Below are 27,285 nucleotides of genomic sequence, written 5' to 3'. Positions count from 1 at the left end.
GATGCTTCAGAACTGATGCCAGCAAGCTCCTGATTTGGGGGAGGAAACACAGAGTGTCACAATTTAGGTTTACTTCTGTGAATCCATACAGTGTGAGCAAAATACCACGGCGTGGTGGCTCCTCTGGTGATATAAATTCACGCAGTCCCGTTAACCTTCCTGGATCTCCGCCAGTTTTCTCCTGCTCAGCTCCTGGAGCTGGGCCTGCCTCCAGGTGGAGCGAGCAGAAGACCTGGTGGCTGGACGGGACGAGCCGATGCGTGCCTCTCGCTGTCACACAACGATCCGCTTTCAGACACTGCTCCTGATGGAAATTATGTCGACAGAGACAACAAAACGCCCTCACCAAGCACACAGTGTTCTGCAGCGGCATCTTTTGGTGCTCCCCGTGCCTGGAAGAGGAGCGCCTGTCCCCACCGAGGGGAGCGGCCGCAGCCCCCAGGGCAGGGAGAAAACGCGGCTCCTGCTGCTGCTCTTGGACCCTGCCACGTCCATGCTGATGCTGGGGTCGGGGGAAAGCCCCAGACCAGTTGGTTTGCTGTTGGTTTAACAGCAGGGGACGAGCGGTGCTGCCAAAGCTCACATCTGCCCTCCCATGGATGAGATATTCAGGGATGCTCCAGCCACCAGGACTCGGGGTTGGCTGCGCGAGGTACGCACACGGGTGTGTGGATGGCCCCAGTGCGGGGTTTGTGCGTGGTGGAGGCTCTCGCCTGGGCTCAGGTAGGTTTGGGGCACGCAGGTGGATGCCTGAGCCACTGGGCAGGGTGGTGTTGTATTGCTCTGGGATGTTGGCAGTGCCCACAGCAGGCAGAGCTGGGGACACGGCACTGCAGGGATGGGGGCGTCTGCGCCCGGAGACACCGGTCTGCACCAGCACGGTCCCCCTGAGCTCCTCCTGGACTCCAGCTTCCTTTTCTCATTAAAATACTGGGGAAAAAGGGACTGCTACAAGCACAATGATGCCTCTCCCAGCTCTGCTGTTTCCCAGTACCAGGAGAAAGCAGGGCTGAGGCCAGGTGCTCTGGGGACCTGACTCCACGGCACGCGTGACAGCATGGACGTGAGGGAAAACCCCTTTGCCAAATTGCTGTCACCAGTGCCACTAACCCTAAGTGAAAAAACACCTGCCCCACCTGTCCCAGAGCCTCAGTGCCCCTTCTTGCCATGAGCTGCTGAGCCCCAGGGCTGTGTTTCAACAGTAAGAGCCCATCCTGCACGTGCAGCAACCTTCCAAAGGGGAACCACCGACCTCTGCGCACACGGCTCCCGGCTCCACGTGGCTCCCAGCAGCCACACGGGCTCCCCATGGCCGCACACAGAGCCCGCCTGGCGTCTGCTCCCACTCCTTGGCCGTGGGGAAGGGCAGGACAGAAGGCTTCAGGACCTGGAAAGAAAACATCGGGATGTGCCCACGGAGCTCCAAGGGGAACCTCACCTGCGAGGGGTGCCGGCCCCGTGCAGTGTGCGCTGCCTCTCCTCTGAAAGTGCTCGTGGCAGCTGCAAGGCAGCTCTCTCCATGCTCTTCTCCAGGTGCTCGTCTCTCGGAGGAGGCTGCAGGACAGGAGCAGGGTGTGTAACTGCACATCTGTGGGTGCTCGGGCTCTGCAGCCACCAGGTTTCCAGCACCTGGAGGTGACAGATCGCTGCCTTCAACTTGCCTGTTCCGCTCACACACAAACCTCTGGTGGGTCGAGATCATCCCATTAACCACTCCTGGGAAAGGCAGGCCCAGCCTCTGAAACTAGGGATAATTTGGGGGACGTGGGTTAAGGACAGAGGCCCTGCTCCTCAGGCCGCGAGAAGGAAGAGAGCAATACACGGTCAGCAGCAGTCATCTTTACTATGGACCACAGGATCAGAAAAATAACCTTGTGAACAAGAGACCTAGTTGCTAACAAAGTGTCATGCTGTAGGACGTACAAGAGAGGCCACTCACAATCACCAGAACAAAACAGCAACCGAGGAGGAAAGGGAATCCCGAGGCGGTGCTGGGTGTGCTGCAGCAGATGCCCTATAGCAAACCTCTAGTGGTGGTGTCAGCACAGCTGCGTGCACGTGCATGTGAGTGGGGGGCTGTTGGCGTGGCTTCCTTTTGCCTCTAAAACAAGAAAAAGGGTCTTCACCTCCTATACAACTCCAGTGTCTCTAGCACAATTATTTTTTTCCAGAAAACAAAACAAAACAAAACAAAACACATTCTGTTCTGAGAACTATGTGCAAGAACTGTTTCTCCAGGTACAGTGAAACGAGGACGGATGGGGGACACCCTTCTCAGTGCTGTCCTTGTGCATCGTGCCCTCTCCTCATCCACACCGCGACTCTCGCCAGCAATCCTCCATGGCTCTTCCTTCACTAAATCCCAGACAAGGATATTCAGAAAAAGAAAGAAAAAAAAAAAAAAAAAAGAGTATTGCTGCTCCTTCGTGTAATATTTTTTCCTCTCTCTCTCCCCCCCCCCTTTCCCCTTAAAAATGTTTGCTTTCACAAATTCCATTCCTGCAAGGATTCCTCCCAAGCTCTGAGGTCTCCGCGCTCCACCCTCATCTTCTGCAGGCAGAAAAACCGAGTCTCGACGGCTCTTTGGTTAAAAAAAAAAAAAACAAAATGAAAAAAAAAAAACAAAACCCAACACAAACAAGTAACACACAGCCCGGTATGATCCCATTCCACCCCGCGGACGCCTGATGAGAGGGTGTCTGTGGAAGAAGGAAGCATCAGAGACGCGCTGTCTGCTGCGGGGCCGAGGCTCCTCTCATACGGTGGTGGCGGGCCCGAACTGCAGCACCAGGGGCGACGTCTCCTTGATGCGGACGAAGAAGCGCCCGTCGGGCCGGGCGGCGTGCAGGGCCAGGGGCAGGGAGTCATCGGGCAGCCACCGCTCGCTCTCCTCGGAGGCGAACACCAGTCCGAAGTGCTCCAGCTGCTCCTCGCCGTAGCAGAAGGCGGCCGAGGCGCCCAGCACGCCGCGGGAGACGTCGTTCATCTCCAGCACCACCAGCTTCACCACCTCCCCGGCCGACGTCTGGCTGGTGATGTGCAGCTGCGGAGAGACAAAGGTGGGAGAGGCGGGCGGTCAGGGGGGGGACGAGGAGGGCCAGGGGCAGCGGCTGCCCCTCCGCAAGCTGTCGGGGGGCAGGAACGGCCCCAGCGAGGTGCCCGGGGACACGTGGCCCTGCTCCTGCCAGCTCAGAGGTGTCAGAGCCCCTCCTGCGAGCAGCACCCAGCCCCCAGAACCACAGCACCGCAGCCGCCCTGGTGCTGAGCTCCTCGGGAAGCGGGGCTCAGGTTAATCCCCTTGGAGAGCACCCGGGGGGCTCTGCCCACCAGCTCTCCTCGCCCTCCCTCACCGCTTCGCTGGGGATTGCCCTCTGAATCCCGAGGCAGGACGAGAGCACTGCCGGGCCGTCAGGAGCCCGATCCTTCCCTTCAAAGGCCCTCGGCCGGGCAAGGCGATGGTTTCCTTTGGCACATCCGTGAGGGCCTGCGGAGCGCCGCGGGCAGTGCCCCGGCAGGGTGGTCCAAGCCCTCGGCCCACGTGAAGCCTGCCAGCTCCGAACAATCATCATGGGGCTCAGCTGATTTACGCCAGCCGAGGAGCCTTCCCTTTGAACTCGGTTCTTCGAGGAGAACATCGTAAAACGCTTTCAAGCAGGCATGTCCCGAGCTTTGCAACTTCAAAAGCCACGTGGGCAGCCCGCCAGGAACCCAGGGCTGCACTTCAGTTGCATAGAAATCTATGGTAATTTCTCAAATGTAAAATAAATACTGCGAGTCAGATTTCCCTCTGCTTCTAACATCCCTGCTGGGTGAAGAGAAACTGGCTATCAAAACTGCCTGGCAATAAACCTCCAGCCCTGCAGCCTGCTCCTTCCTGCACCCTTTTGCAGATGAGCTGCACCCGGGCTGCTCCGCGAGCCGTACTCGGCACGGTGGTACCGGGAATTTCACCGGGGAAGCTTCAAGAGGGGAAGGACTTGGGGGCTGGAAGCAGAGGAGGTGGCAGAGCACAGAGGGGACCTGCCAGGGAGGGAGCAGAGAGGACCCACGGGGGGTTTGCGGGCCCCAGTGCCCCCGGCGAAGAGGCAGCTGAGGCTGGTGACCCCGGGTGGCACTAACCCACTGCCAGTCGGGCCGAGTGCCAAACCCCAACCCTGCCTTCTGTCCTCAAAACACCCTGCTGGCTAAGCTGGTGGCCCCATCCCAGCCCCTGAGCAGCAGAGGTGGGCACGTGGGGTCCCCCGTGGTGTGCCGAGGGCACAGGGACACGGGGCAGCAGTGCCGGGGGTGTCCTGGGGACCTGCCCCTCAGCATGGCACAGGATGGAGACGGCAGAGCCAGGAGAGGGCCACGCAAGCCTGCAGTGCCTCCCCCGTCCTGGCAGCCGCACCGCTGCCTTTAGTAGGCTCCGGTACCTTGACACTGGTCTCTTTGGAGAGTCCGGTTTCGTACTGAGGGCAGACCCGCAAGGTGACAGAGCCCGGCTTCTTCCCGCGGTCGGCCAAGCACCCGGGTTGCTCCAGTGGCTCCTGGCAGCTCGGAGTCCACTCAGCCGAGCGCGTCCGGCCGCGCTCGGGGCTGGGTGCGGAGCCAGTCCCCAGCCTGAGCTGGCCGCCGTGGCCCCCGGGGGTCCTGCTCTCCGTCGGGGAGCTGTCGACGGAGCCGGGGCAGGACTTTCTGGCCACCGGGCAGAGGGGCTTGGGGAAGTCCAGGCTGCTGGTGCGCACGCAGTACGCCTGCCGCTTCTCCGTGATGCGCAGCAGCTCGATCTGCCGGCTGGGCAGGACGAAGTCGCTGTCGTAGAGCTCGGGGGGCGGCCGGGGCTCCGGCGGGGGCAGCGGCACCGGCTGGAGCTCGTGGCTCTGCAGGACGTCCGGGGCGCTGTCCCGCAGGCTGCGGGGCGCCCTCCTGCCGCAGCACTCGGGCCCCGAGGAGGAGGACACCAGGTCGAGCTCCTTTGGGCTCTGCGCCCTGCTGGAGTCGTAGTCGCTGTCGGTGGCCAGGAACACCTCGGAGGAGCCCTCCTCGTCCGACAGCCCGTGCAGGTCTGCAAGGGAAGCAAAGAGCTCGTCGGCTTGGCGTGAGGGGGAGCGGGAGCTGTGCAAAGCCGGGCCCTTACCGGAGTTGAGCTTACGGCTGGTCTCTGGGGAGGGCGCCGGGGAGGGAAGGAAGTCGAGGTGGGACGAGGAGGATTGGGTCTTCTCCTTCATGGCACTGCTGGAGGTGCTGAGGAACCCACTGAGGGACACCCCACAGGACGGCTGCTTGTACCGGGCATGCTGCAGGGCGTCCATAATCCAGCGCATCTCGCGCCATATCTCCTCCATTTGCTGCCAGAAGAGGAAATAAAGGATCCCTTTCAGAAAGCGAACAACCACCATAAAAAAATCCCCCAGCGAAACCCGGCCTCTCCCCACACACCTTTCCCAAGAGGCAAAAGCTCGGGGGAACCCCCCCAGAGCGCAGAACCCCCCGGCAGTGCTTTGCAAACCTTTAACAAAAGGATCACAGCGAGATGCTGCCAGACAAAGCCCTGGCACTGCGGGGCCACAGTGGGGAGAAGGGGACAGCCCTACTGGGGCATTTCGGTCCCGTGGGCACACCGTGGCCAGCCTGGCTGGCTCCCAGCGCCAGCGCTGCGCACCTGGATGTAATCCTGCACCTGCTGGTGCCTCTGCTTGGCCGTGGAGAGCTCGGCGTCAGAGAAGGCTTCCCTGAGGCTCTGCTGCGAGAGGAGCGACTCCAGCTCCAGGAGGGCAGACACCTGGCAGTACTGCGTGATGAACTCCCGGTCGTATGTGAAGAAGTGCACTGAGGGATGGAAAGGAGGAGAAGAATGAAAAATATCAGCTCCCTAGGGGTTCCTCCGTGCCCACCCAACCCGGGGAGCCCACCTGGAGCACTGGGGAGCCCTCAGCACTCCCTCTCCCCGCTCTCTTAGGGAGGTGACAGAGCACAGCCACCCCAGCAGCGCCTTCCAGCCCTTCCCAAAATCAAGGAGACCAGCACGAGGAGGCCCTGGCAGTGCAAACCACCCCTTTTCTCACCCAGCTCGAAGATCTGCAGCGGCAGCGTGAGGAAGCCAGACTGAGGGGTGTAGGGGTTGTTCTGGCCCGGCGCCGTGCAGACGTCATCTGAGGGAGGCAGCAGCAGCAGGAAGGAGACCTGGCCCCCAAAATCCAGCACCTCTTGGCTGTACAGGCGGAAATCTTTGGCCTGCAAAGAGCCCGTCCAAAAGACATGACAGGTAACGGCTGCAAACGTCATCGCCCTCGTCCCTGCACCTCGGCTCCCACCCACACCTCTTGCAACGGGATGTTGACCAGGGTCATCAGCTCCTTGATGGCCGCCTGGAGCTCCTGGAACAAGTGGTTTTGGGATGTCTCAGCCTCTGGCTCCGCAGGAACGGGCTCCTCCATGCTGGCCATCTTCTGCAGCCATTCCCACTCCTCCCTGGAGAACGGCAGACAGAACGTGATGGAGGGAGCAGCTCGGGGCTGACCTAAACACACCATCCCGATGAGAGCTGTGTTTGCTTAGCTCTTCCACCAAGGGGACGTGGGAGCTGGGGTGGCAGCAGGGGGACCTCGGCTTTCTCCAGCCCTAGGCAGGGCTTGGCAGGGACAGGGCTGGGCGGTGAAGCTGCACTGCTTCCTTGAGTCCACGCACAAGAGGCAGTGGCCACGGGTGCTCTTGTGCTGGACAAGGCAGAGAAAAAGACCAGATGCCCCCCGGAGCCCCACCTGGAGATGTTGGGGTTGGAACGGATCTTCACGTGGCACAAGATGTTGGGGAGCTGCTCGGGCACCAGCACCCGGATCTGGTCCACGGCGCTGCAGAGCTTCAGGTAGCCCAGGTAGAGGCCCGGGGAAAGGGCATGGCTGCTCCGCTGGTGGTAAGCCAGCTTGTCCTGAGGACACGGGCACCGCTGGAGTGAGCCAGCCCTCACAGCAAGGAGCTCTCCAGCCCTTGTGCCGGGTGCTGGAGGCATGAGGGACAGCCCCAGCGTGCCGGCTGGAAGCAGCCCCCGTGTCCCCAGCCCCCTCGCTCAGCACCTGCACGGAGATGAGCAGCGTGTCCAGGGCCGTGGGCTCCTCCGGGGACGACACGGACTTGCGGCTGGTCTGCAGCTTGCAGATGGGAACCCAGCGGACGCTCTCGAAGGTCTGGTTGGTCTTCACCTCCTTCAGGGTGACGATGAGGATGTTGCCCTGCTTGTCTTTGATGGGCTCGAAGAAGACCTGCCCCAGGTCCTGGATGCCCAGAAGCCCCTGCACACGGGGATGGGGGACAGGAGAAAGGTCAGGGGACACCACGCTGCCTGCTGGAAACCTGGCAGAGCACCCACGGACAGTCCCCAGCCCCTCCACGTGCTGCTGAACCTGGCACCTGGGGACCCACGGGTGATGGCAAAGCTGTGGCCCAGCTGCAGCCCGGTGGCACCGAGCAGGCAGAGCTGTTTTTTTTCCAGCACTCCCAGAGGAGCACCCCCAAAAATCACTCTGGGAGGCATCAGGAGGACAGGGAACCCCCCCCTCCCCTCACCTGCATCTGCGAGATGGCCAGCAGCATCTTGAAGCGCGTCTGCAGGATGCAGGAGCAGGACGACTGGGAGACGGTGACGCACTGCCGCAGCCACAGGATCTCGTCCCACATGCACGACACCTGCAGCACAGCCAGGAGCTGTCACCGCCGGCCGAGCCCCCCCAGCTGCCTGCTCACACGGGGGGGCCCTGGGGACAGCCGGTCGGTCCCTCTCCATCCGAGCTGGGCGAGGAAGGTGCGCGCAGACACCGCTTCCAGCAGCACGGGGGACGTTTTTTACGCACTCCCCTGCCCGAGATGCCTCCCTTTCTAGGAGGGGCACCTTCCTGAGTTGGAGCAGAGCAGTTTTCAGCCCCCACACACAGGTAAGGGTTGCAGTGGAGGTGCCCCCCACACGGTGACACCCCTGGAGGACACCGCGCTCACGGCGGTGGCTGCCCAAATCTCGCAGCGTCAGGACGCGCAGCACAGGGCGCGGGGGCTGCCTACCTTGGTGAACCAAAGGAAATCCTGCATGAGCAGGCACGAGTAGGTGTCGTCGATCTCCACCACCGGGATCTGGTCCTCGTGGGTCACCAGGATGTTGTCGTCCTTGTAGAAGATGGCTGTCAGGTAGAGGCCCCTGTGCGGAAGGGAAGACAGGCTGCGGGGTCACCCCTGGCCACCAGCTTCATTTCCCAAAGAGTTTGTCTCCAAAAGGCAGGGGAAGTGCCCCGTACGGGGCTGGTCCGAACATAAACGTTTGATTTCTGAGCAATGGGACTGATCCCCACTGACAGCACGGGCTCATCCCAAGGAGGGACCCACCCCAAGCACCTGCAGCCCTGGCTGGCCAGCCCTACATCCCTGTGGGGCCAAAGTCTCTGCGATGCCACCCCCCTCACGAGGCTCTCACCGCTTCAGTGTCTTGAGGAACTTGCTGCCAGCGTGGAAGAGGTGCTTGAGGCTCTTGGAGACCGAGTGCTTCCTGCTCTGGGGCTGGTTCTTGCAGGGCTCTGCGAAGTGGAGAGCAGAGGGTGCTGCGGCGTGACCCCAAAAGCAGCACCCACAGCCTGGGGGGAGGCGTTGTGGGCACCCCAGCTCCTTGTGCCTCAGCAGGTGACCCCCGGAGCCCTGGGGAGCAGAAGAGCCCCCCGGGACCACCGGGTGCTGCAGACTCACCGTGGCACACGCAGTGCTGGTGGACGGTCTTCACCTGGCCCAGCAGGTGGTCCAGAGCTTCAGCCTGGCCCCTGCGCCGCGGGGCCCGGCCGTCGTACTCCCTCCAGTCTGCGGGGACAGAGCCAGCGTCACCCCCTGACACCCCTCTCCATGGAGCTGCTCCCCACCCCACGGCACCTCCTGGCACCCCAGCACCATCGCCACGTGCTGGGAGCAGCTCCGGAGCCACCAAGTTATTTCAGCCCTAGGAACTGGGAAGGAATCTGGGAAGCTACAACACGGCCCCGCTGTCCTCCGTTAACCCACAGGGCTGGGTGTGGGGGGCACTTTTGGGGCCGTGCCCAGGAGCTGGCAGGGAGAACGGGGCCAGGAGCTCCCCGAGGCCACCGGCCACCCCGCAGTGAGGGTACAACGGAGGTCAGGAGCAAGGTCCCGCCTGCTCCCACTGCCCTTAACCTGGCTTAAAAAATAAAATTCTTTCCAGTGTCTTCCCTGGAGCTGCAGCCTCGTCCAGGTGAATGCAGGAGCGGAGCTCACCCAGGCAGACACCCAGGCAGGCTCTCCTGCCAGCCTCACCCTCTATACGGCGGTGGCAGGAGCGGCACGGGGCCGCCGGTGCTTTTACATTAGCTTTAGGTTAATTGCTTTGAACACCCCCTGTCCTGCCTGCTGCTCTTTTCCATGGAAAGTTCAGCTCTGTTAACTTTGGCTGGGGCTCGCCACTATTTTTAGGAGCTTTAAAAACACCCGGGGAGGTGCCTGGCTGTTCTGCTGGGCCAGGAAGGGATCTCTACCGAAGGGAGAAATATTCACGGGGACAGAAATAAGAAAAATCCGTCCTGCTTGATCCCCGTGGATCTCGTGCACACAAAACAGGACCTGTGTGGGACAGCAGAGGGGTTTTAAGGGTGCAAACGTGAACAAATGCCTGGTGCCAGGGCAGAGCAAAGCCAGCCTCACGCAACGCCGGTTTCTTTACCTGGGCAGGACAGGCCCCTCCAAAAAGCTGCCCCACGCTAAATTACAAAGCTCTGCTAAAAAACGCAGGGATGGTTTTCCTCCCCCCAGAGGTGGTTTCTTAGCTCAGAAGTAAAACATCCTCTGTCCGAGCTACCCTAGGATCAGCTGGTCCAGGTGGCCTAAAACCTCTCCAGCCTTCACCAGGCAGCCAGGCTAATTTCGGGCTGGAAAATAAATATCTGGCAGAGCTCCCAGGGACCAGAGACAGCATCCCCCAAAGGGCTCTGTGTATGAGCCCTGCACCCCTTCCACCGGGCACAGCCACCTTGTGGGGCCCAAGACCCACCTGCAAACCCTAAATACTGCACCCAGCTCTGCTCCTGCCCCTGCCCCATCCCAAAAGCTCCCGAGCCCACCCCACCCCAGTCCCACAGCCGGGTGCCACCTCTCAGCTGTACTTACTGGAAGGGATGGCGAAGGGGGGCACTGAGGCTTGGGGGGGACCCCAGCCCTTCATGTTGTAGGCAGACACCTGGACGTAGTAAGCTGTGCCCTGCGAGGGGGAGAAGGCACACTCAGGATGCGGGTCCCTCTCCCGGCTCAGCGTGCAGGGCGAGGAGGTGGGAAGGAATCCCAGCACGCCATGAGGAGCACAAAACGGGACCCCATAGCCCGGGCTATGAGCTCTGACCCCCCTCAGCCACCCTCCAGCAGCACCACTGCCTTGCCCAAGTGCCCCACAGCACACAGAAGGGTCCTCCGAGCTCCTCAAGCCTGCAAGTCCCCCCCTCCCTGCCCAAAAGCGTGGGCGCAGCAACCCTTTGCCTGCACCCCCAGCCCCTCCTGGTCCCCCTACCCAAGCCCCCTTCCTGCTGCTGTCCCCTTGCCCACTGCCATCCCACCCATCCGCCCCATGTGCAGGCTCTGGAGCTGCCCCTGCAGCCCGGACCCCCCCAGCTCACCGACACCAGCCCCCGGATGGTGTAGTGCAGGCTCTTCAGCTTGTCCACCACGGCCTCCCCCAGCAGTGGTGAGAAGGTGGGGGAGCAGCTCCACTCCACTGCAATGAGAGAGGCCCTGATGTGACACATCTCCGGGGTCGGATCAAGCCACGAGGCGAAGAGGGACAGGGAGGAGGAGCAGAACAAGCTGGGGGACCCAGCCAGGCTACGCAAGCAATGGGCCAGGACTTCGAGGTGCCTGATGGGGGGGGAATTCTCCCAGAAATATAAATTTCTGGTTTAAATGGGTGAAGGCACCATCTGGCTGGTGGCCCTGCCATGCCGTAGGGTGACAGCGCCGTGCCACAGCTCAAGAGCTCGGCACCCTTGCAGCCCCCAGGGTGCTGGCAGGGTGTGCACAGGGCAAGTGCCCCACTGCATCCTGCTGGCACGCCCCGGGTGCTCAGCAATTGCACAGGGACCCCGGTCCTTACCCTTGTATTTGGTGACAACGGCTGAGTTGACACTCAGGGGCTCCCAGAAGGTCACCTGCACCGAGGAGCTGCTGGCCACCGAGAGGTGCACGTTGCTGGGGGGGTCCGGCACTCCTAGGGACAGAGAGCACAGGGCACTGCTACAGCACTGACGGTCACTCCAAACCCCGCAGCATCTCTCCTGTGCCTCCCCTGCACCCAGGGGTGCACCCTCAGGGTGCCTGCCCCCTCACCCACCCGTACCACAGGCTGCAGGGTGCAGGGTCCCCGGCAGGCGCCCCGCGGTTCCTCCCCATCCCACACCCAGCCCCGCTCCAACCCCAGCCCTGCTTGGGGCACTCACGGGCGTGCTCAAAGCCTGCCTTCATGCGCTTGTACAGCCGGTATCGCCACTCCCAGGCCTTGAGCTGCTTCTCCTTCTCGGAGCAGTCGGCGTTGGGTGCCTCGTTCACCACCTGCGCCGTCAGCTCGTTGACGCGCTGCTCCGCTTCCCGCAGCAGCGTGGAGAGGTGCAGCGAGCGGCTCTCCAGGCTGACAACTGCTGGGCAGGAACAGCCAGGGGCAGGGGGGAGCGAGACGGAGGGATGAGAAGGTGATGAGGAGGTGGTTAGAAGGTGGTTGGGGGAACCGTTTTTGGAGCCAGGCTCTGCTGGCACCAAATCCCAGCCCGGAGTCCCCGTCCTTGCTGCAGTGCCCTGCTCGCAGGGACAGTGCAGCTCCCCAGTGTGTGGCTGGGCAAGCAGGGAGCAGGGTCCGAGCACCTCTTCCCACCCCAGCATCACAACCTCCCTAGTTTCCTGCTCTGAAATGTGGAGCCAGCACCATTCCCAGCTGCCCCATGGCACACGCAGTACACAATAGGGTCTGCTCCCCGAACTGGAGATGTGGGTGCTGCACAACCCGCTCCAGCCCACCACACACACAGATTCCCAGGAGGCAGAGGAAACCCGAAAGCTGACGAAAGCATCACCAACACCTTGCTGCTTCTGCCTGCCCTCCAGCCAACTCACAGTGCGGGCTCTCCTTCGCTCCTGCCTGCAGCAGGGCCCTGGCGATGGGAGCGTTGTTGGTCATGATGGCGATGTCCAGGGGCAGCAGCCCCTCGCTGTTGGGGGTGTTGAGGTCCAGCTCCTCGGGGCTGTACTGCTTCAGCAGCTCCTGCACCCGGTCCAGGTCCTGCAGCTCCACGGCCTCGAAGAGAGCAGCATTGCTCTGGAACTGGATGGAGAGAGAAGCGCTGGTGAGCTGGGCATGGAGTGCTCCTTCACCCCGCCCAGCACCCCAACAACCCAAACCGGGCTTGTGGCTGCCCCCAGAACCACGGAGACCCAGAACCAGGGGCTGAGGAACATCAGCTCTTGCAGCCACAGATGGGTGATGCTGAGCAAACACCCTGCCCCCAGGCAGCTTTACCTAACGCCCACCCCACCCGTCCCCCTCATCCCCGGCCCCGGTGTGGCTGGGGGGACTGGCGGGCACCGACCAGGTAGGACTTGCGGAGCTTCTCCTTCTCGCCCCGTCCCGCCAGGCTGCCCTCATCAAAGGACGTGTAGTTGACTCGGAACTTCCCCGAGAGGTTTCGGTAGAGCCTTTTGGCCGCGTTCGGCGAGGAAGGGCCCGGCGGCTTCCTGGCCTGCGCCAGCTGCAGGTCCCGCATCTGCTGCGTCATTTTGGGAGAGGACGACCTAGGGCAGGGGAGAGGCAGTGAGTGATGGGCCGGTAAAATGTGCTGGGAAGGCAGAGGCAGGCACACAGCAGCTTCAGGAATGGGACGTGAGCCAGGAGAGCTGGAGTCACCAACCCTGCAGCGCTGGGACGGCACCGACGCAGGGGGCTGCACGGTGGACACTGGTGCCAACAAGGAATCTGTTGCCATCAGCCAGGCCAGCACCTCCTGGTCACAGTTGCTGGGCTTTTATGGGTCCCAATGGGCTCCCCCAAACCCTGCAGGTGAGGTTTTTCCCTCCAGACCCTTGAGCTGGGATGGCCACGGTTGGTGCCACACTCCGATGCTCTGCATCTTCAGTGCTCATCAGCATCCCTCAGTGCTCATCTGTACTCGATTTTCTCAGGGGCCTTTGTTCCAGCAAAGGAAACCCTCTGAAAGCAAAATGAGCATGGACAAAAGCCTGTTCCTCATGGCACCAAGGAAAAAGCCAGGCCCCTACAGGGACCCTCGGCCATGTGAGTCCCAGCCTCCCATGCAATGGGGACCCAAGCTGTTGGGTCATTCCTCAGCCTCTGAACCTCGTCCCACACTAATAAAGCTAAATTATCTTTTCTCCACTGTCATTTTGGCTTCCTTCTTTAAATGGACATAACAAACATGCACATGTCCCCAGGAAACCTGGTGCCCTCTCCCTGCAGCCAGGACCCCACATCCCCAGCAGCACCGGGCGCAGGTCCCCAGCTCGGTGCGAGCGCGGCGGTGTGGGGCTTTTGCCCATGACCCATCAGCTGCAGGACCGAGGGGTTTCACTGGCACCAAACATCTGATCCCCCTGTTGCTGTCCCTTGTGCGCCCTGTCCCCATTCCCTCCATCCAGGGAGGCAACGATGCTCCATGCCAGGAAAGGAGGAGCCCAGCGGCACCTCTCCACATTAGCTGCATTAAACCCTGTCGTAACAGATCCCCGCTGCTGCAGCCATGCCTGCAGGATCAGATTTTAAAAAGAACGGCTCTTGGGAGCAGAAACACCTTTTTCTGCCAATTAGACTGCATGGCAAACGACCCAGCACAGGCAGGCTGCACAACTCGGAGGAAACTATCACAGAGATGGCAGAAACAGAGGAGCCACGGAGAAATTTCTCACTGCTTTCCCTCCTCCCATTGCCTTTTAATGAGAAGGAAAGAGACGGAAATTATTCGGAGCTCTGGAGTGAACGTCTATCTGTATTAAACCCGCTGCCCCAAAGATAAAAGCGCTCCCGGCCCTGTGGTCGTGACTCATCGGGGCTCAGTGAAATGGCCTTGATTTATCTGGAGCTAAACTTTGCGGTGGAGCAACTGATAGCCGAAAACAACACCCGCAGCCGCCGTGCCCTGGGGGTACGAGCAGCCGACACCAGCTCCGGGGGCACGCGGCGGGAGGAGGTCAGGGCCACGGCAATTAGCTCCTCTGCCTTGCCAGTGTCGGTGCAGCTTTAGCTCAATCTCTCCCAGCCGCAATCAGTTCTGGCTGCTAATTACCGACCTACCCGCTGCAGCAGCGCCTCGCCGGCCCCAGCTTTTCAGCTTCCCGGCCGCAGGACGTGGTGTGGACAGCAGCTCTGAGCTGCTGCAAACCCCACCAGCGCAGCCAGCCCAGAGCTGGGTCTCCAGCCCTCGCCCCGTTACGCCTGGAGAAGGCTGGGGTGCTGCTAAAAGATACCTCGGGGCTGCCCAGGCCCCTCTCGTGGAGCTGCTGTGATGCTGTTTAAAGCGCGTGAGGATGGATGTGCACAAGACAACTTCATTTGATCCCTCTCTTCTTCTGTAATGAACACAGCCAGATTCACTGGGTGGTTTACAACACTGTGGTTTCTGCATATTCTGGGGTTTTAATGTTTCCAGCGCTGCAGATCTTGGCCCAGTAAACAGTGTTAATAATTGTTGTAATTATATCATTTTAAGTGCATTTTGTTTAAGGGCGGAGGCTCCCCGAGGCTCCAGCACAGAACCAGTCCGTGTCGGACAGGGCTGCCCCGACCCGCTGCAAGGAGCCTGCCCACCCCGGGGGGGGGGGACACAGCACCCCAGGGGGCTGTACCCACCCCAGCACCACGCTCCTGTCCATGGGGACAGGCTGCTGTCACCTCTGGGAGCTGCTCTCCAACACCAGCGGCTCAACACGGCACAGGGAGAAGCTGCGGGGGCTTCGTGCGCAAGGCTGTTTTTTTTTCCCCTTTTGGAGCCCAAAAGACAGAGGCTGAGAGGTGTTAATTCTTCATAGGAATGAGCTGGCTTGGGGTGGGGAAGGGCTTAATGGCTTTGAGGTAAAAGAGGGTAGTTTTAGATTAGATAATTAGGAATTCTTTACAGTGAAGGTGGTGAGGAGCTGGCACAGGCTGCCCAGAGGAGCTGTGGGTGCCCCATCCCTGGCAGTGCCCAAGGCCAGGCTGGATGGGGTTTGGGCAGCCTGGGCTGGTGGGAGGGGTCCCTGCCCATGGCAGGGGGTTGGACCCAGGTGGGCTTTAAGGTCCCTTCCCACCCAAACCATTCTGTGATTCTATGACGAGAGCAAGGACTGGGTCCTTGTGGGGCTTTTGGTGGCATGGGGAACACCCCGATGAGGACGGCTTCGTGGTGTCTCAGCACCGGCTGCCTTCCCGACCCACAGCCCGGTTCAACTCGGGGTTATCCACTGAAGGAGCAGGCAAAAGCCAGCAGGATCCTGACAGCCAGCTACCAGGGCAAGCCCAACCCCATCTGGGCAACCTCACAGGGCAAACCCAACCCAGCCTGGGCAACCTCACCCCGAGCTGGGAGCTCGCACCAAGGGATCAGCCAGAAAGCTGCCCGAGGACACCGGCGTGCAGACTGCTTCCGAAGTCAGCACGGGGGAATTTTCTCTTTCGAGCACCCTCGGGCTGAGCACACGACGAGCCCACGCTCAGCCTGGGGGCTTGGTGCATGCGCCCTGCGGGTGAGCGCACGGCGTGGTCGCTGCCACTCGCTGCAGAACCCGCTGCAGCCCGCGGCCAGCACACGAGAGCCTTTTGGCTCCTGTGGCCACCAAGCAGAAACGCAGCTTCCAGCAGACAGGAGCTGCCGACGCATTTTCCACTCTTTTCGCCTGAGCATAAGCAATTTTTCAGGGCTGGGGAAATAGAGGATGGATCCAAAGCGGAGCACGAGTAGGGAAACACTTCCAAACAGTGGGATTTCATAACCCACCCAGAGGCACGCTCAAACCTAGGACGAAATTCTGCGCTTGGCATCCTGGCACAGCAGCACAGCTCATGGGAACAGCCTGCACATCAGCCACCCGCGTGAGGAGGATTTCCCAAACAGGGACCGCAGAAACTCCTCCGAGCTCCAGCCTTAATGGCAAAGGTGCTCCCCTGGATGTGCCAGGCAGTTTGCAAGCACTGCTGCTCACCCCGCTGCCCAAACATGAGGGTGCACAGAAGGTGCTTGCAGTGCAGGACGCAGCCCCAAGGCATTTAAATATCGTGCAGACCGTGGGTGGTGACCAGGTCGTGCCAAAACGGAGCAAAACCACTGCACAGCGGAGCACCCCCAGAGGCTGGGCAGGCTCCTGCAGCCTCTGCACCCCAGTACCTGTGGCTGGCCGCAGCCGGAGCTGGCACATGCCCCAGGCAGCATTTCTGCACCGCAGAAGCATCTGCGTGTCTGGAAAATGCACTTGCTTATTGAAACCTGGGTCCAAGGAAAGGCAACAAAACAGATCCAGGGCTTTGTTTGTTTCCTACAGATTCTCTCTCTTTTTTTTTTTTTTTTTTTTTTTTCCCACTTGGCAAACCCGCTGGGTTTTGTTTTGAATGGAGCCGAAATGAGCATGCCTCTTTTGTTTAGCAATAACAACTAACTTATATAGACCCCACTGCTGCCAGCACATTTTTGCGTGAGCTCCGGAAGCCCAGTGCTGTTAGCCCAGGGTCAGTCCAAGCAGTCGCTGCGCCGCACCCAGGCTCGGGCAGGGTGTCCCGAGCACCAGAGCCTTGCACCTCTGCAGGGGACTCACCGAGGGCGCAGGACAGCACCAGCCATGCCTCGCCGGGCAGGCTGCCCCCCAGCCCAGCAGATTTCTGTGTCTCTTGGGGAACGCTTGCACGGGGAGCTGAGCAGCTGCAGCACCTGGTGAGGACACCCTCGGACCTCCTGCAGCACACGCTCTGATTCCGGGAGAGATGGAGGCTTTAAGAAGCTGAGAAAGGTTTGGAGCTAACCGAGTAGATCACTTGCGGAGACCCCCCCCATACAACACACCATTTCTGCCATCCGAGCAGCACGTTTGCAGGAGGAAGGGAGCAGAGACATGCAAGCAAATTTTGCTGCAACACAATAAAGCTGCTTCTTTTTCTTTTTTTTTTTCCTGTTTTTAATTTATTTATTTTAATTAAGCATTCAGATCAGGGGTATTTAAATGAGCCCAGAAAGAGCCTGTGGCTCAACTCCCATTTAAGTAGGACCGAAATCAGCCTTTCGGTGCCTTGGCCATCCCCGAGAGCCTTCCATCAGGGTCAGGACTGCTGCCACGTGAGCACTGCAGGCTGTGCCCGTACCCCTGTCACCTCCTGCACTGCTCCTTCCCCACCTGCACGCACACAACACGCAGCAGCCCCATGGCACCAGGATGCTCAGGATCCCCTCACACCCACAAAAATCTGCATTTCTGCTTCAGTGCAGCTGCATTTCCACGGGGATTGAGCCAAGTGGGTGCGTGCGCTGCAGACTGAGGGTGCTGCTCCCTGCAGGGGCTCAGGAGCTGCTGCCTGGGGCTTGGTGTCCCCCTGCCACCCACGCTGCCTGTCCCCCCGTGCAGACAGCCCCAGCGCCGTCCCCGTGGCACAGCACGGGCAGGCAGGTCTGCCCGCCACGGGGCTCGGTCCCTCCTGCCTCCCAGCGAGCGCAAATGCTCCTCGCTGCGCTCCGGCAACGCCGGCCTCTAATTGCTGCTTGACATTAAGCATCTGAGCAAGGAAGTCTTGGGTAAATGTTCTTGCTATGGGAACACGCAGTGCTGAGTCTCTTTAATTACATTGTTTTTGTTTGGCTTTTTTTATTAGTTGTGCTGTGGCTTCCCCTCCCTGACAGGCCGGAGGAGCGCACGCTAAATATGGCTGGGTTTAGAGTCCGCAGTGAAACCCGAAGCTCGGCACCAGCCTGGCTGGACGCAGGCAGGGTGACGGGGGGATGCATTCCAGCCGCCGCGCACGGCTCCGGCCCCGGCCAGCGCTGGGGCAGCTCCGGGCTCCTCCAACGCCCTGCAAAAACGCGTCCCCCACCTCCCCGCTCTCCCTCGCCCGCTGGATCCTGCCGAGAACACATCGCAGCCACGGCCCGCAAGCCCCCAGCCGTTGCCAGCAGCCCCCGGCCCCGCTGCGCCCATCACGTCCCTGCGGCAGTGCGGAGCTGGTGCCGCACACCTGCTGGCCCCACGGGTTGCCCCAAGGGCGAGGGAGCCCTCTGCCCACCGGCCACGCTGCTTTTCATCTTCCTCTGCCCCCCTTGTTATTTTAAAGGCATTCCAGAGGATGCTGTCAGGCTTGGATGTGGTTTGGTTGGGTTGTTTGTTTTCGTACTGGAGGTTTTATGATCGCGTTGGGAACGAGCCCTAATTGAGCTGCAATTCGAATTGCAGTCCGTGGGTATTTGTTTCATTTTTGGAAGGGCTTAAACTGCAGCACAGCTTAGGCTGGAGAACGCATTTGGTTTTAACTGGAACCTGATGGGGACAGGGCTGAGCAGGACGGGCCTCCCCGAGCCACGACCGACGCACGCCGGGGAACCCCGGCGGCACCAACAGCCCTGCAGCCACGGGGCCAGGAGGCTCGCAGCCACCCTACAAACCTCGGGGCCCTCGTGCCTGCCCAGCTCCCCTGGGTTTGGGGCACCTCTCTGGACCGGGAGCTGCCTCTAGACCTAAGCTGCTTGCAGAGACCGGGCAGCAGAGGCAGGCAGGACCTAAAGGTCAGCGCCCAAAGTGCCCTTCAGGGGATCTACGTCGGTGTCAACTTCTGCTGACCGTGCCCCACGCCGACTGCCAGAGCTAACGGCTCGGCCCCAGCACCCAAAATGTGCGTGACGCTGCTGGCACACACGAGAAACGGGACCTTTGCAGGTAGGGACAAGAGGACAGGCAGCTCCCCAAGGTGCAGGGGGCCCAGCCGAGCACCTGCCCTGCTCCGCAGCAGCGCTCCCTCGCCCCTCGCAGGGCGTCCAGATGCTGGAGCAGGACGGCAGCGCTCTGGAGGAGGCCCCGACCCACTGGCACCATCCCGGCTAAATCCGACTTCCGCATGTCAGGAGCGGATGAAGAGTGGGGACTTACTGCCTGTTTCAGGAAGAAACCCTATCCCTGCACGGCCTGCCAGGAACAGGCACCGCTCTGTGCCACGGATGCATGTGTGCAAACTCTTCTCGGGGGTATCAAATGCAGAAGCTGAGTCATACGACGCCTGGTCTCAAAGAGCACTGAAGGCAAAAAGAGGGGGGAAAAAAAAAAACCTCTCTCTGTGGTGTCACCGGGCCCCAGCTAAGCCCCAACGGGAGCAGCACAGGGGAAGGGCTGGGATGCGGAGATGGGGACGCTCAGCCCCGCAGCCAGGACCCAGCCGCCCTGCTGGGAGGAACAAGGAGGGAGGAAAGGAGGTAAGGCCATGCTCAGCCTCGCCTGGTCCTGTCCCCACACTCAGGTCCCAGCTCCAATTCGTGGATGGAGGAGCCCCTGGAGGACCCCAGCCCGTGTGGGGTCAGCACCTTCCTCTGGGCACCGTACCGGTGAGAGATGGGGCTGTGGGACCGGGGTGGTGCACTGCGGGCCACCAGCACGTCCCCGTGCCTCAGGGACACTGCAGCCACGGGCTGTGGTGTGTGCAGGAGGGATGCTCTGCCAGGGTGCCACCCGCACGCCTCCTCCTGACCCCGCAGCACCCTGCTCTGCTGGCACCAGGCTCCCCGGCCGCCCGCTGCCATGTCCCGGGGTGCAGCCGCAGGGGCTGAGGCCGACGGACTCATGACAGCAGTGAGAGGGATCAATTTGAACCCAGACCTGTGCAGATGAAAAGTAAATCCTTTAACCTCCTGCGCCACCTTGTGCCACCAGGAAGAATACGCTGGTGAGGTCTGGCTCTCGTCAGAAACCACCTCTTCTCCCTGACCATGAAATTCCAGAAAATTGGCTTGAGGAGGACTTCTGGAGGTCATCTGAGCTCGCTGCCCCACACCTGTGGCTGCTCTCCGTTCCCAGCCGACACATCCACCCTTGAACCCCAAAGCCCCCAAAGACGAGCTCCTGCCCCCCTGCAGACCCCTGCTGGGATGTCCCTGCTGGTGGAAGCCCACCTCCAGCCCATCGTCCCACCCAAGCCATCCAGCTAGACGGGGACCAAGCTGCTCGAGCGCGCCAAGGCTGCACGATGAAAACCAGCACCACCGGCTGAAGACTTCCAGAGCTGCACCCAAAGGGGTTATAAAAGGCAGGCCACAGACATTGATCTCGGCGGGGAGGAGGAGACGACGGCCAAGACACAATGGAAGAACAGACAAACGCACACACCCGGCTCCAGAGCTGCTGCCCAGCTGGTAAATGTTACTGGAGTCAGAAAACCCCTTTCCCGCTGGAAGGCACCCAGCAGGACCCAGCCAGCAGCACTGGGCACGCTGGACGCTGCCCACACGAGGTCCCTGGCACCGCAACCGCGAGCGGCCATCCCCTTGGGGATGTCCCTGGCCCCACAGCTCCCTGCCCCTCACGCTCTGGGATCTCTAACCCTTGCCAGAAATCACCCCACGATGGCACGAGCGGTGCTCGCCGGAGCTTCCCACCCCCTGCCCCGTGCTGTGCTCCCTCCGGCTTCGGGGAGCTCTGAGATGCTCGAGCTCAGGACAGCAGAGCCCACGGGGGAAGTTTTGAAGCCCCCAGCAGGGCAGGTAGCTCTGCTTTCCACCCCGATGTAAAAGAACAAAGCCAAACGAACAAATTGCCAGGTCACACGTCCGACCATCAGGACTCTCTCTCGTGTCCCCGCGTTGCAGTGGATGTGACCGGGACTGCAAAGCACACCCGTGGGAGACACACGGGGGCTCTGCCAGCAGACCAGGCTTCAGCTTCCAGCCGTGGAAACGGAGATAAAGACAAGGTCAGCTTCTGTGGGATGCTTTGGGACTGTCTGATGAGGATCACCAAACCCTGCTGGGGTTCCTCACGGTCACCGCTCCTCACCCAGACCCACGAGGGCAAGGGGCTGCTGTTGGGGACGCGGGGACGTGAGCCCAGCCCCGTGCCCACCGCCTGCGGGGTGCTCGCCTCTCCCGAGCTCTTCCGAGCATGCACGGCCATGCTTTCCAGAGGCTAACAATTTGACCAAATCTGGGTTGATTTCCACCAGGAATGTACCAACCCTGCCAAATTTCAAGTCTCTTTTCCAAAGCATGGAGGCACCAGAAGTCCTTAAACAAAGAGACGGAAAAAAAAATAATATTGGCAAAGCTACCGTTTTTCCCCAACCTTCTGCTGAAACTTGAAAAAAAGAAAAAAAAAAAAAAAGGAGAGAGAAAGTTCAGCCTGAGGCAGAGTGAGCATGGAAAAATTCAGCCCTAACAGTTAAGGTCTGGCAAAGGTATAAGCAAACAAACTTCCGCTGGAAAGTGTCGAACAGCCTCAACAACAAGCGCCTGCTGACTCTATCCACAGCAATCGTGTCGAGCAAGAGGTGCCCTCCTCGTCCCTTCGCCTGTGCAGCAGAGCACGTGAGGATGTCTTGAGCACCGCCACCTCCACGCCCAGCCTGGCCAACCCCCGGTGCTGTTGGTGATAATATAAAGACCTGACAGCACCGTCCTTACCCTCCCAGGGGTGTCCCAAGGTGCCCGAATGGCTCCACGGGCTCCTGGATGGACGTGGCACAGGGCAGCCACTGGGCAGGGATGGGAAGAAAAGGGTTTTCCTTCCCTGCTCTGCTCTCGGGGCTGATCTCTGAGATCTCCCAAAGCACCCGGGAGATCCCTGCTTGCAGTTACACCAAGTGGGAGTTCTGAGCCAGAGCTGAGCGACTCGGGCTCCTCCGTCACCGAGAGGCTGCAAACACCCGGCAGAGCTGGTGGCCCCGTGCCTGGCAGGTGCCACTATCCCCATTCTCCCTCTCGCCACCTCTAGACCCTGCTCCAGGGACACTGCTTATCCCTCCCTGCCTCTCCTGAGGGCTGCGGGATGTGCCCAGCGCCCAGCCCGAGGCCGGGAAGCTGTGGTTGCAGCTCAGGGATGGCTCTGGCTGGCCGCTGGCGTTTCTCCTCCCGGTGAGGAGCGGCTGCTTGGGCAGCAGAGCCCCCTCCCTGGCACAGCAGGAGGACGAGGTGAGCGCACCCGTGGCAGGCAGCCTCGGGTCCGGCATCCTGCTCCAGCCCTGCCTCGTCAGCGAGGAAATCAGCCAAAGAGCAGCCCCAGAAGAACCTCCACATGGGTTCACGCCAAGTTCACGAGGGGAGCTCTGCTCCACAAACGCGGCTGCTTTTCGGCTCGCCGCGAGCCTTCCGCAGCCGGCAGGGCCAGGATGGGTGCCCTTGGCAGCACCAGCCTCCTCCTGCACCAAGAGGTGAGAGTTTTGTGGGGTCACACACCACCGTGCTCACGGGAAGGCGCTCGCAGCCGAGGTTCCCTCGGGCAGCCCCTTGGAGAGCCAGCGAGACAGCGGCACAAACAGGGAGAGCAGCATTAGGTAAATGTCACACCGCCTTATCTGCGTCCAGCAGCAGCCTCCTCGCTTCCCGGGATTTGCCTGGTGGCTTCGTGGGATTTTGATGCATGGAGAAAGCCGACGTGTGCCCTGGTTTGGGCACGGGATGGGGATGGTGCTGGGCACCCCGGTGACCTGCTGCCCAACCACCGTGCCTCTCCCTATGGCACAGACTGGAGGCAGAGCGGTCCCTCTGGCACCACAAATGCCTCCCTGGGATGCCGCTGCCCCCAAGGCTTTTCCCCTGCACCAGGTGGCACGGAGTGACACCCGGACACGGCACTGCTCCATGGCTTGCGCCTTCTGACACAGGCCAGGCTGGCAGAAAGGCTCGAGCCTCCACCACACCATAGTCTGGATGACCATACGGCAGGAGGAAGCAACCTCTGGCTCCAGAGCCTGATGCACAGCGGTATTTGAAGCCAAAACAGGCAACGTTTTAATATCATACCTGCCTGCACCTCCCCAGCCCCAGGAGTCACCTACCCACCTCCGCTCCTGCCACTGCCTCTGACTAGAGGAACTGCCTCCTCCTCCCCGGAGGAGATGCTGATGGACAAGAACTCTGCTCAGGGGAAAAAAATAGAAAACAAAAAAAAAAATCTTGCTTTTTTCAGCATCTGCTGCCCGGCCACAGCAGGCTTCTGCCATGCAAGACCCAGCATGGAAAGCTGAACATCAAGGCTCTTTGCAGAAGTGGTCACACAAGGTAAAGGCTCCGGGGTGTGATCCCAAACTTTTAAAGCCTCTGGGCAAGCTCCATCTGGAGCTGCCAGCTCCAAGAGCTCTGGGCCAGCCCAAAACTTGTCCTTGGGCTGGGGCAATGGGATTGCCAGCAGAAGACCCCACGTACAGAGCATCCTGATAGCATGAACCTTGCCTTCCCTAGCTCTGAAACTGGACATTTTTACCAGATCTGCACTGTTCCTTGCTGCCCACGTGGAAAAACCTCCTTCGCCTTGTCAAACAGCTCTTGGTGGCAGAAAAACTTCATCCCTGGCTGACCCTCCCCGCTGAAAGCATGAATAAAAGCAACAGAGGCAAAGTGGGATGGGGAGGGGAAGCCGCAGGGCTGCCCTAGGGTAGGTGGAGGAAATTTCTGTGGTAGGGAGAACAGAGAGCCCTGAAAGGAAACTTGAAAGCGAGGAGAGAAGGGGATGTAACCGCCTCCCCCTGACCTCCAGCAGGCACGGAGCTCGGCAGCTGTGCAGGTCCCTTGGTCTCACAAAGCTCCTCGGAAAAGCAGGTCGGCAGAAGGAAGGTGGGTGAGAGGGATGGGCATGAGGCAACGGGCACGAGGGAGCGTGCAGACGGCAGAAAGGCTCAAGGAGAGGTGGGGACAGAGCCCAGCACACCAAAGGGGCTGGTCCTCGGTGTCCCGGCGTTCTGGGCTGCCTCCTGCCTCCAGTTTTTGGCCGCCCCACTGAATGCTGCCCATCCCGGCCAGCAGGTCCGGCGCTGAGCTGGCACTGGGACAGGCTCTCCAGGAAGACAAACAAGAGGTTCCCGAAGCTCTGGCAGGCAGAAGTGCCTCAGCCAGAAGGAAACTAGCTAACAGCAGAGAAAATCTATGCAACAGGGATTGGAAAGGAGAAGGGAGGATGAGGAGCACTCAATCCCTTGAAACAGCCGGCGGAAAGGACCGGGGAAGCAATGTGAGGATGCGTGCGGCTGGGTGGTACAAATCGGGGCAGCGGGCACCTGGGCATGGCTCCATCTGTGGAAAAGGACCTGGGGAGACCCTGCGAGATGAAGAGCATCTTCCCTGCTCCTTGGCAGAGACCAAAGGCATCCGTCCTGCTTTGCAGATCCAGGCCGGGGGAAATGGCAAATAAATGATGAGATTTAAAACAAATCAACTAGCCCAAGGCAAACGGGCTGCTTGGCAGAAATCAAAATGCACTGGGGATAATGGATATGCTGCGCCGAGAAACAATCTTATCACAGCTTGGAGGTGTCAGCTACCAGCAGAGGGAAGTGCCCAGAACAATGCAGGGGCACAATATTTCAAATTTGTCTTTCAAATAAATGACATTTCCTCCCCGTGCGCTCAGCGAGGCAGGGATCTGGCTGAGGGCTCTGGTCCCAGGCGGGGAGAACCTGGACACCAATCTCTGAAAATTTTTCTCTGTCACCTTCCCAGAGGGTTCAGTTTTTCCCACTGAAGCCTCGTGAGAGAAGCAAATGGGAGCTCATTTCCCCTGAGTGCAGGCAAGGATAAAAAGGGATTTTATGCTAATACATTATTCCTTCCAAATGTTTTCCTAAAGGTAACCCCAGCCTTCAGGGAGCTATTCTGAAGGCTCGTTTATCCCATCAGCGAGTCCCTCAGACACCAGCGAGCCCCGTCCCCAACCCCTGGGAGGCTCCCCCATGCCCCCGGGCACGCAGACCGCAGCCACCCCCAGGGTGCCAGGACAAACCCAGGCTCTCAAACCACATCCCCCTGCGCCCCGTGCCCCCTGCCCAGCACCCCCGTTGCCCACAGAGGTGTCCTGGGCACTGAGCCTCCCTGCCAGCAGTCCCCACAGCCGGGGAACCTCGCTGGCTGCACGCAGCTCCTCTCGACCACACTCAGCGCACATCCACGGGCATCTCGGTGCAGGAGCACGCGTGGCTGCGCACAGCCGAGGGGCACCGAAGCCCCCGGGCAGGGCCCTGCCAACCATCCTGGCTCCGAGAGCTGCCGCGTGCTTGAGCAGACCACGAGCGCGGTGCCCGAGCCCGTTTCCACACGGCTAATTCAATAAGTCCCAGCTAGCATTACTTCATACGGCAGAGAGGCTCCACAGCTATTAGGGGAATTGGGAACGGGGGGGTGGGGGGGTGTGTGTGAGGTGGGGGGGAGGAGCTGAAATGGAGAAGGGAGAGAGACAGGGAGGGTGGAGAGGGGGAAGCTAAGACAAGCAGCAGAACAAAACATCCCATAAATCATGAGGAGCTGCTGAAATACCAGAACAAATGACCCCATAGCTTGGCCATTGTTCCTGAGCGATGGCTTAAAGCGCTCCCAGTCAGACAAAGCGCCTCTCCTTTCATTTCAGCGCCGCGCCAGCCTGTCCAGGACCTGTGCTCAGCACAACCGAGCGGGGAGCCAGGACGGACGGACAGACAGGACCAGTGGGATGGGGAGGGTGAACCCCCCGGAGGGCTGCATGCCCGTGCCACCAGCGGGTACCCACACCTCTCCGCTTGCCAAGAGCATCTCTTGGCTCCCAGGTGCCCACACAGCGCCCGGGCTCCAGTGTGTTTTGCTGAACACATCAGGGGCTGTTGCTCTCTCTTGTTGCTCCTTGCTCAGGCTGGGACCCACTTGGTTGGGAAGAGAAGCGCATCCACATCTTCTCGTGGATGTGGAAGCCAGGAGTAGGACCCCATGGGTCAGGCTGTGTTACCCAGAGCAGCACGGAGCCCTTCGTGGTGCTGTTCCTCCCTGGCTCCCCAAAACCTGCTGACAATTCCCGTGGTGCTTGGCAAAGAGACAACCAGCCAGCAAAGAGCTGCATCAGGAAAGTCCCGAGTGCCAGGTTGGAAACAGCAGCTCGGGGCCCTGCAACCCACGGGACGGTGGCACTGCGGTGTCAGGAGGTGAGCACCGCGTGGGCACGGGGCACCCACGCTGCCTGCCCACGGCAGGAGGCACCCCCCTGGCACGGCTGCGTTACAAAGGGGGCAGGACAAAATTCCGAATAATTCCATGGAAGCATTTCCATGAAACTCCTTTTGCTTTAGAAGCAAACCCATGACTCGGAGCAGCGTAAGAGCAGGACGAGCCCGGCGGTGACACGCCAGGTCCCCGCTCTGCCCCGCGCCGCCGCCAGGCTTCTGCGCCTCCCTCCCCTTGGCAGAGGGGAAGCCAGGGACTCGCTCAGCACCTCGCCAGGGGCTGAGCAGCAAAAACAAGGGGCTGGCTGCCTCCCGCGTGTCTGACCACCAGACGACGGGCTCCTGCCAGCAGCTCCGGCAGCCTGCGGTGGGCAGCCAAGGAGCAGAACCGAGATAACGGCCGGGGAAAGGAGGAATGCGCTGCATTTTTTCCTGAACCGCCGGGGGAATAGAGAGCTCCGAGCACAGCTCACAGGGAGGCTGCCCGGCACGAAGCACGTGGAACTGGGGGGGGGCAGATAGAAATAGCGAGGAGAGAGGGGAGAGGGAGACAACAAAACAACAAGAAACAGGTGAGACAAGAGGCGAGTATGGGAAAATAAACAGGGCAGCAGGAAGGCAAGCAGAGGCGTGGATGGAAGAGGGAATACCAGAATGAGAGGTAGGAAAGGAAAAGAAAGACACAAAGGGATGCCAGGAGGACAAACTGCTGCTGGGTGCCAGAGCTGGAAGGGCACGGGGGGGCAGAGGATCCCAGGCTCCACATGTGCAGGAGTGGATGCAAACAGCAGGTTGCAGCCTGCCTGTGTGCTTAAGGAAAAAAGAGAAATGTGGATCATTTCCTAGGTGGCACACACGGAGAGGAGGCTCTCCCTTCACCTTGGTTCACCCTAAGGGGGAAAAAAGGATTGCTCGCGTTTCTCAGAGGGCTCTGCAGAGACACCGAGAAGTCTCCGCAGGAGCTGCCAGGTTTCTGATTCTTAACTCCAACAGCAGAAGGTGTTGAGCTGCAAATACAGAGCACTTTTGTCTCTCTTGCCTTCGTGTTATTTAGGGTTTGGAGCTAGATCAGTATCAGAGACAAACAGAGAGCAGAACAGCAACAAATCAGCCCAAGAATCCTTCCCTTCCTCCACTGCCAGTTTTGGCCTCATTTGGAGCTCGCACCGCCTCGGACA

The 27,285-nt window shown here is 60.5% G+C and overlaps 1 protein-coding gene across 26 annotated transcripts in view; it reads right to left on the bottom strand.

Annotated features, from left to right (window-relative positions):
- Nucleotides 1-1,819: 1,819 nt before the first annotated feature.
- Nucleotides 1,820-27,285, bottom strand: part of LOC101801820 (ankyrin repeat and fibronectin type-III domain-containing protein 1) — a 190,783-nt gene continuing 165,317 nt past the window's right edge. For 25 of the 26 annotated variants that reach the window (XM_072024043.1, XM_072024040.1, XM_072024048.1 and 22 more), the window contains 18 exons: nt 12,585-12,786; nt 12,112-12,319; nt 11,445-11,639; nt 11,102-11,215; nt 10,629-10,726; nt 10,129-10,219; nt 8,707-8,814; nt 8,441-8,540; nt 8,035-8,167; nt 7,546-7,665; nt 7,056-7,271; nt 6,744-6,910; nt 6,303-6,453; nt 6,048-6,216; nt 5,645-5,811; nt 5,120-5,330; nt 4,416-5,047; nt 1,820-3,043 (listed from right to left, as the gene is read on the bottom strand). In XM_072024043.1, the coding sequence (XP_071880144.1) occupies nt 2,756-3,043; nt 4,416-5,047; nt 5,120-5,330; nt 5,645-5,811; nt 6,048-6,216; nt 6,303-6,453; nt 6,744-6,910; nt 7,056-7,271; nt 7,546-7,665; nt 8,035-8,167; nt 8,441-8,540; nt 8,707-8,814; nt 10,129-10,219; nt 10,629-10,726; nt 11,102-11,215; nt 11,445-11,639; nt 12,112-12,319; nt 12,585-12,786 (3,370 nt within the window). In that variant the 3' untranslated portion in view covers nt 1,820-2,755. The remainder of the gene's footprint in view (nt 3,044-4,415; nt 5,048-5,119; nt 5,331-5,644; nt 5,812-6,047; nt 6,217-6,302; nt 6,454-6,743; nt 6,911-7,055; nt 7,272-7,545; nt 7,666-8,034; nt 8,168-8,440; nt 8,541-8,706; nt 8,815-10,128; nt 10,220-10,628; nt 10,727-11,101; nt 11,216-11,444; nt 11,640-12,111; nt 12,320-12,584; nt 12,787-27,285) is intronic. The other variant, XM_072024041.1, reaches the window with a different exon arrangement.

Source organism: Anas platyrhynchos, chromosome 15 (assembly GCF_047663525.1).
Source record: "Anas platyrhynchos isolate ZD024472 breed Pekin duck chromosome 15, IASCAAS_PekinDuck_T2T, whole genome shotgun sequence".
NCBI classification, from domain to species: Eukaryota; Metazoa; Chordata; class Aves; order Anseriformes; family Anatidae; genus Anas; species Anas platyrhynchos.
The sequence above is the reverse complement of the archived record's forward strand: the minus strand, read 5'-3'. Positions and strand labels throughout refer to the sequence as shown.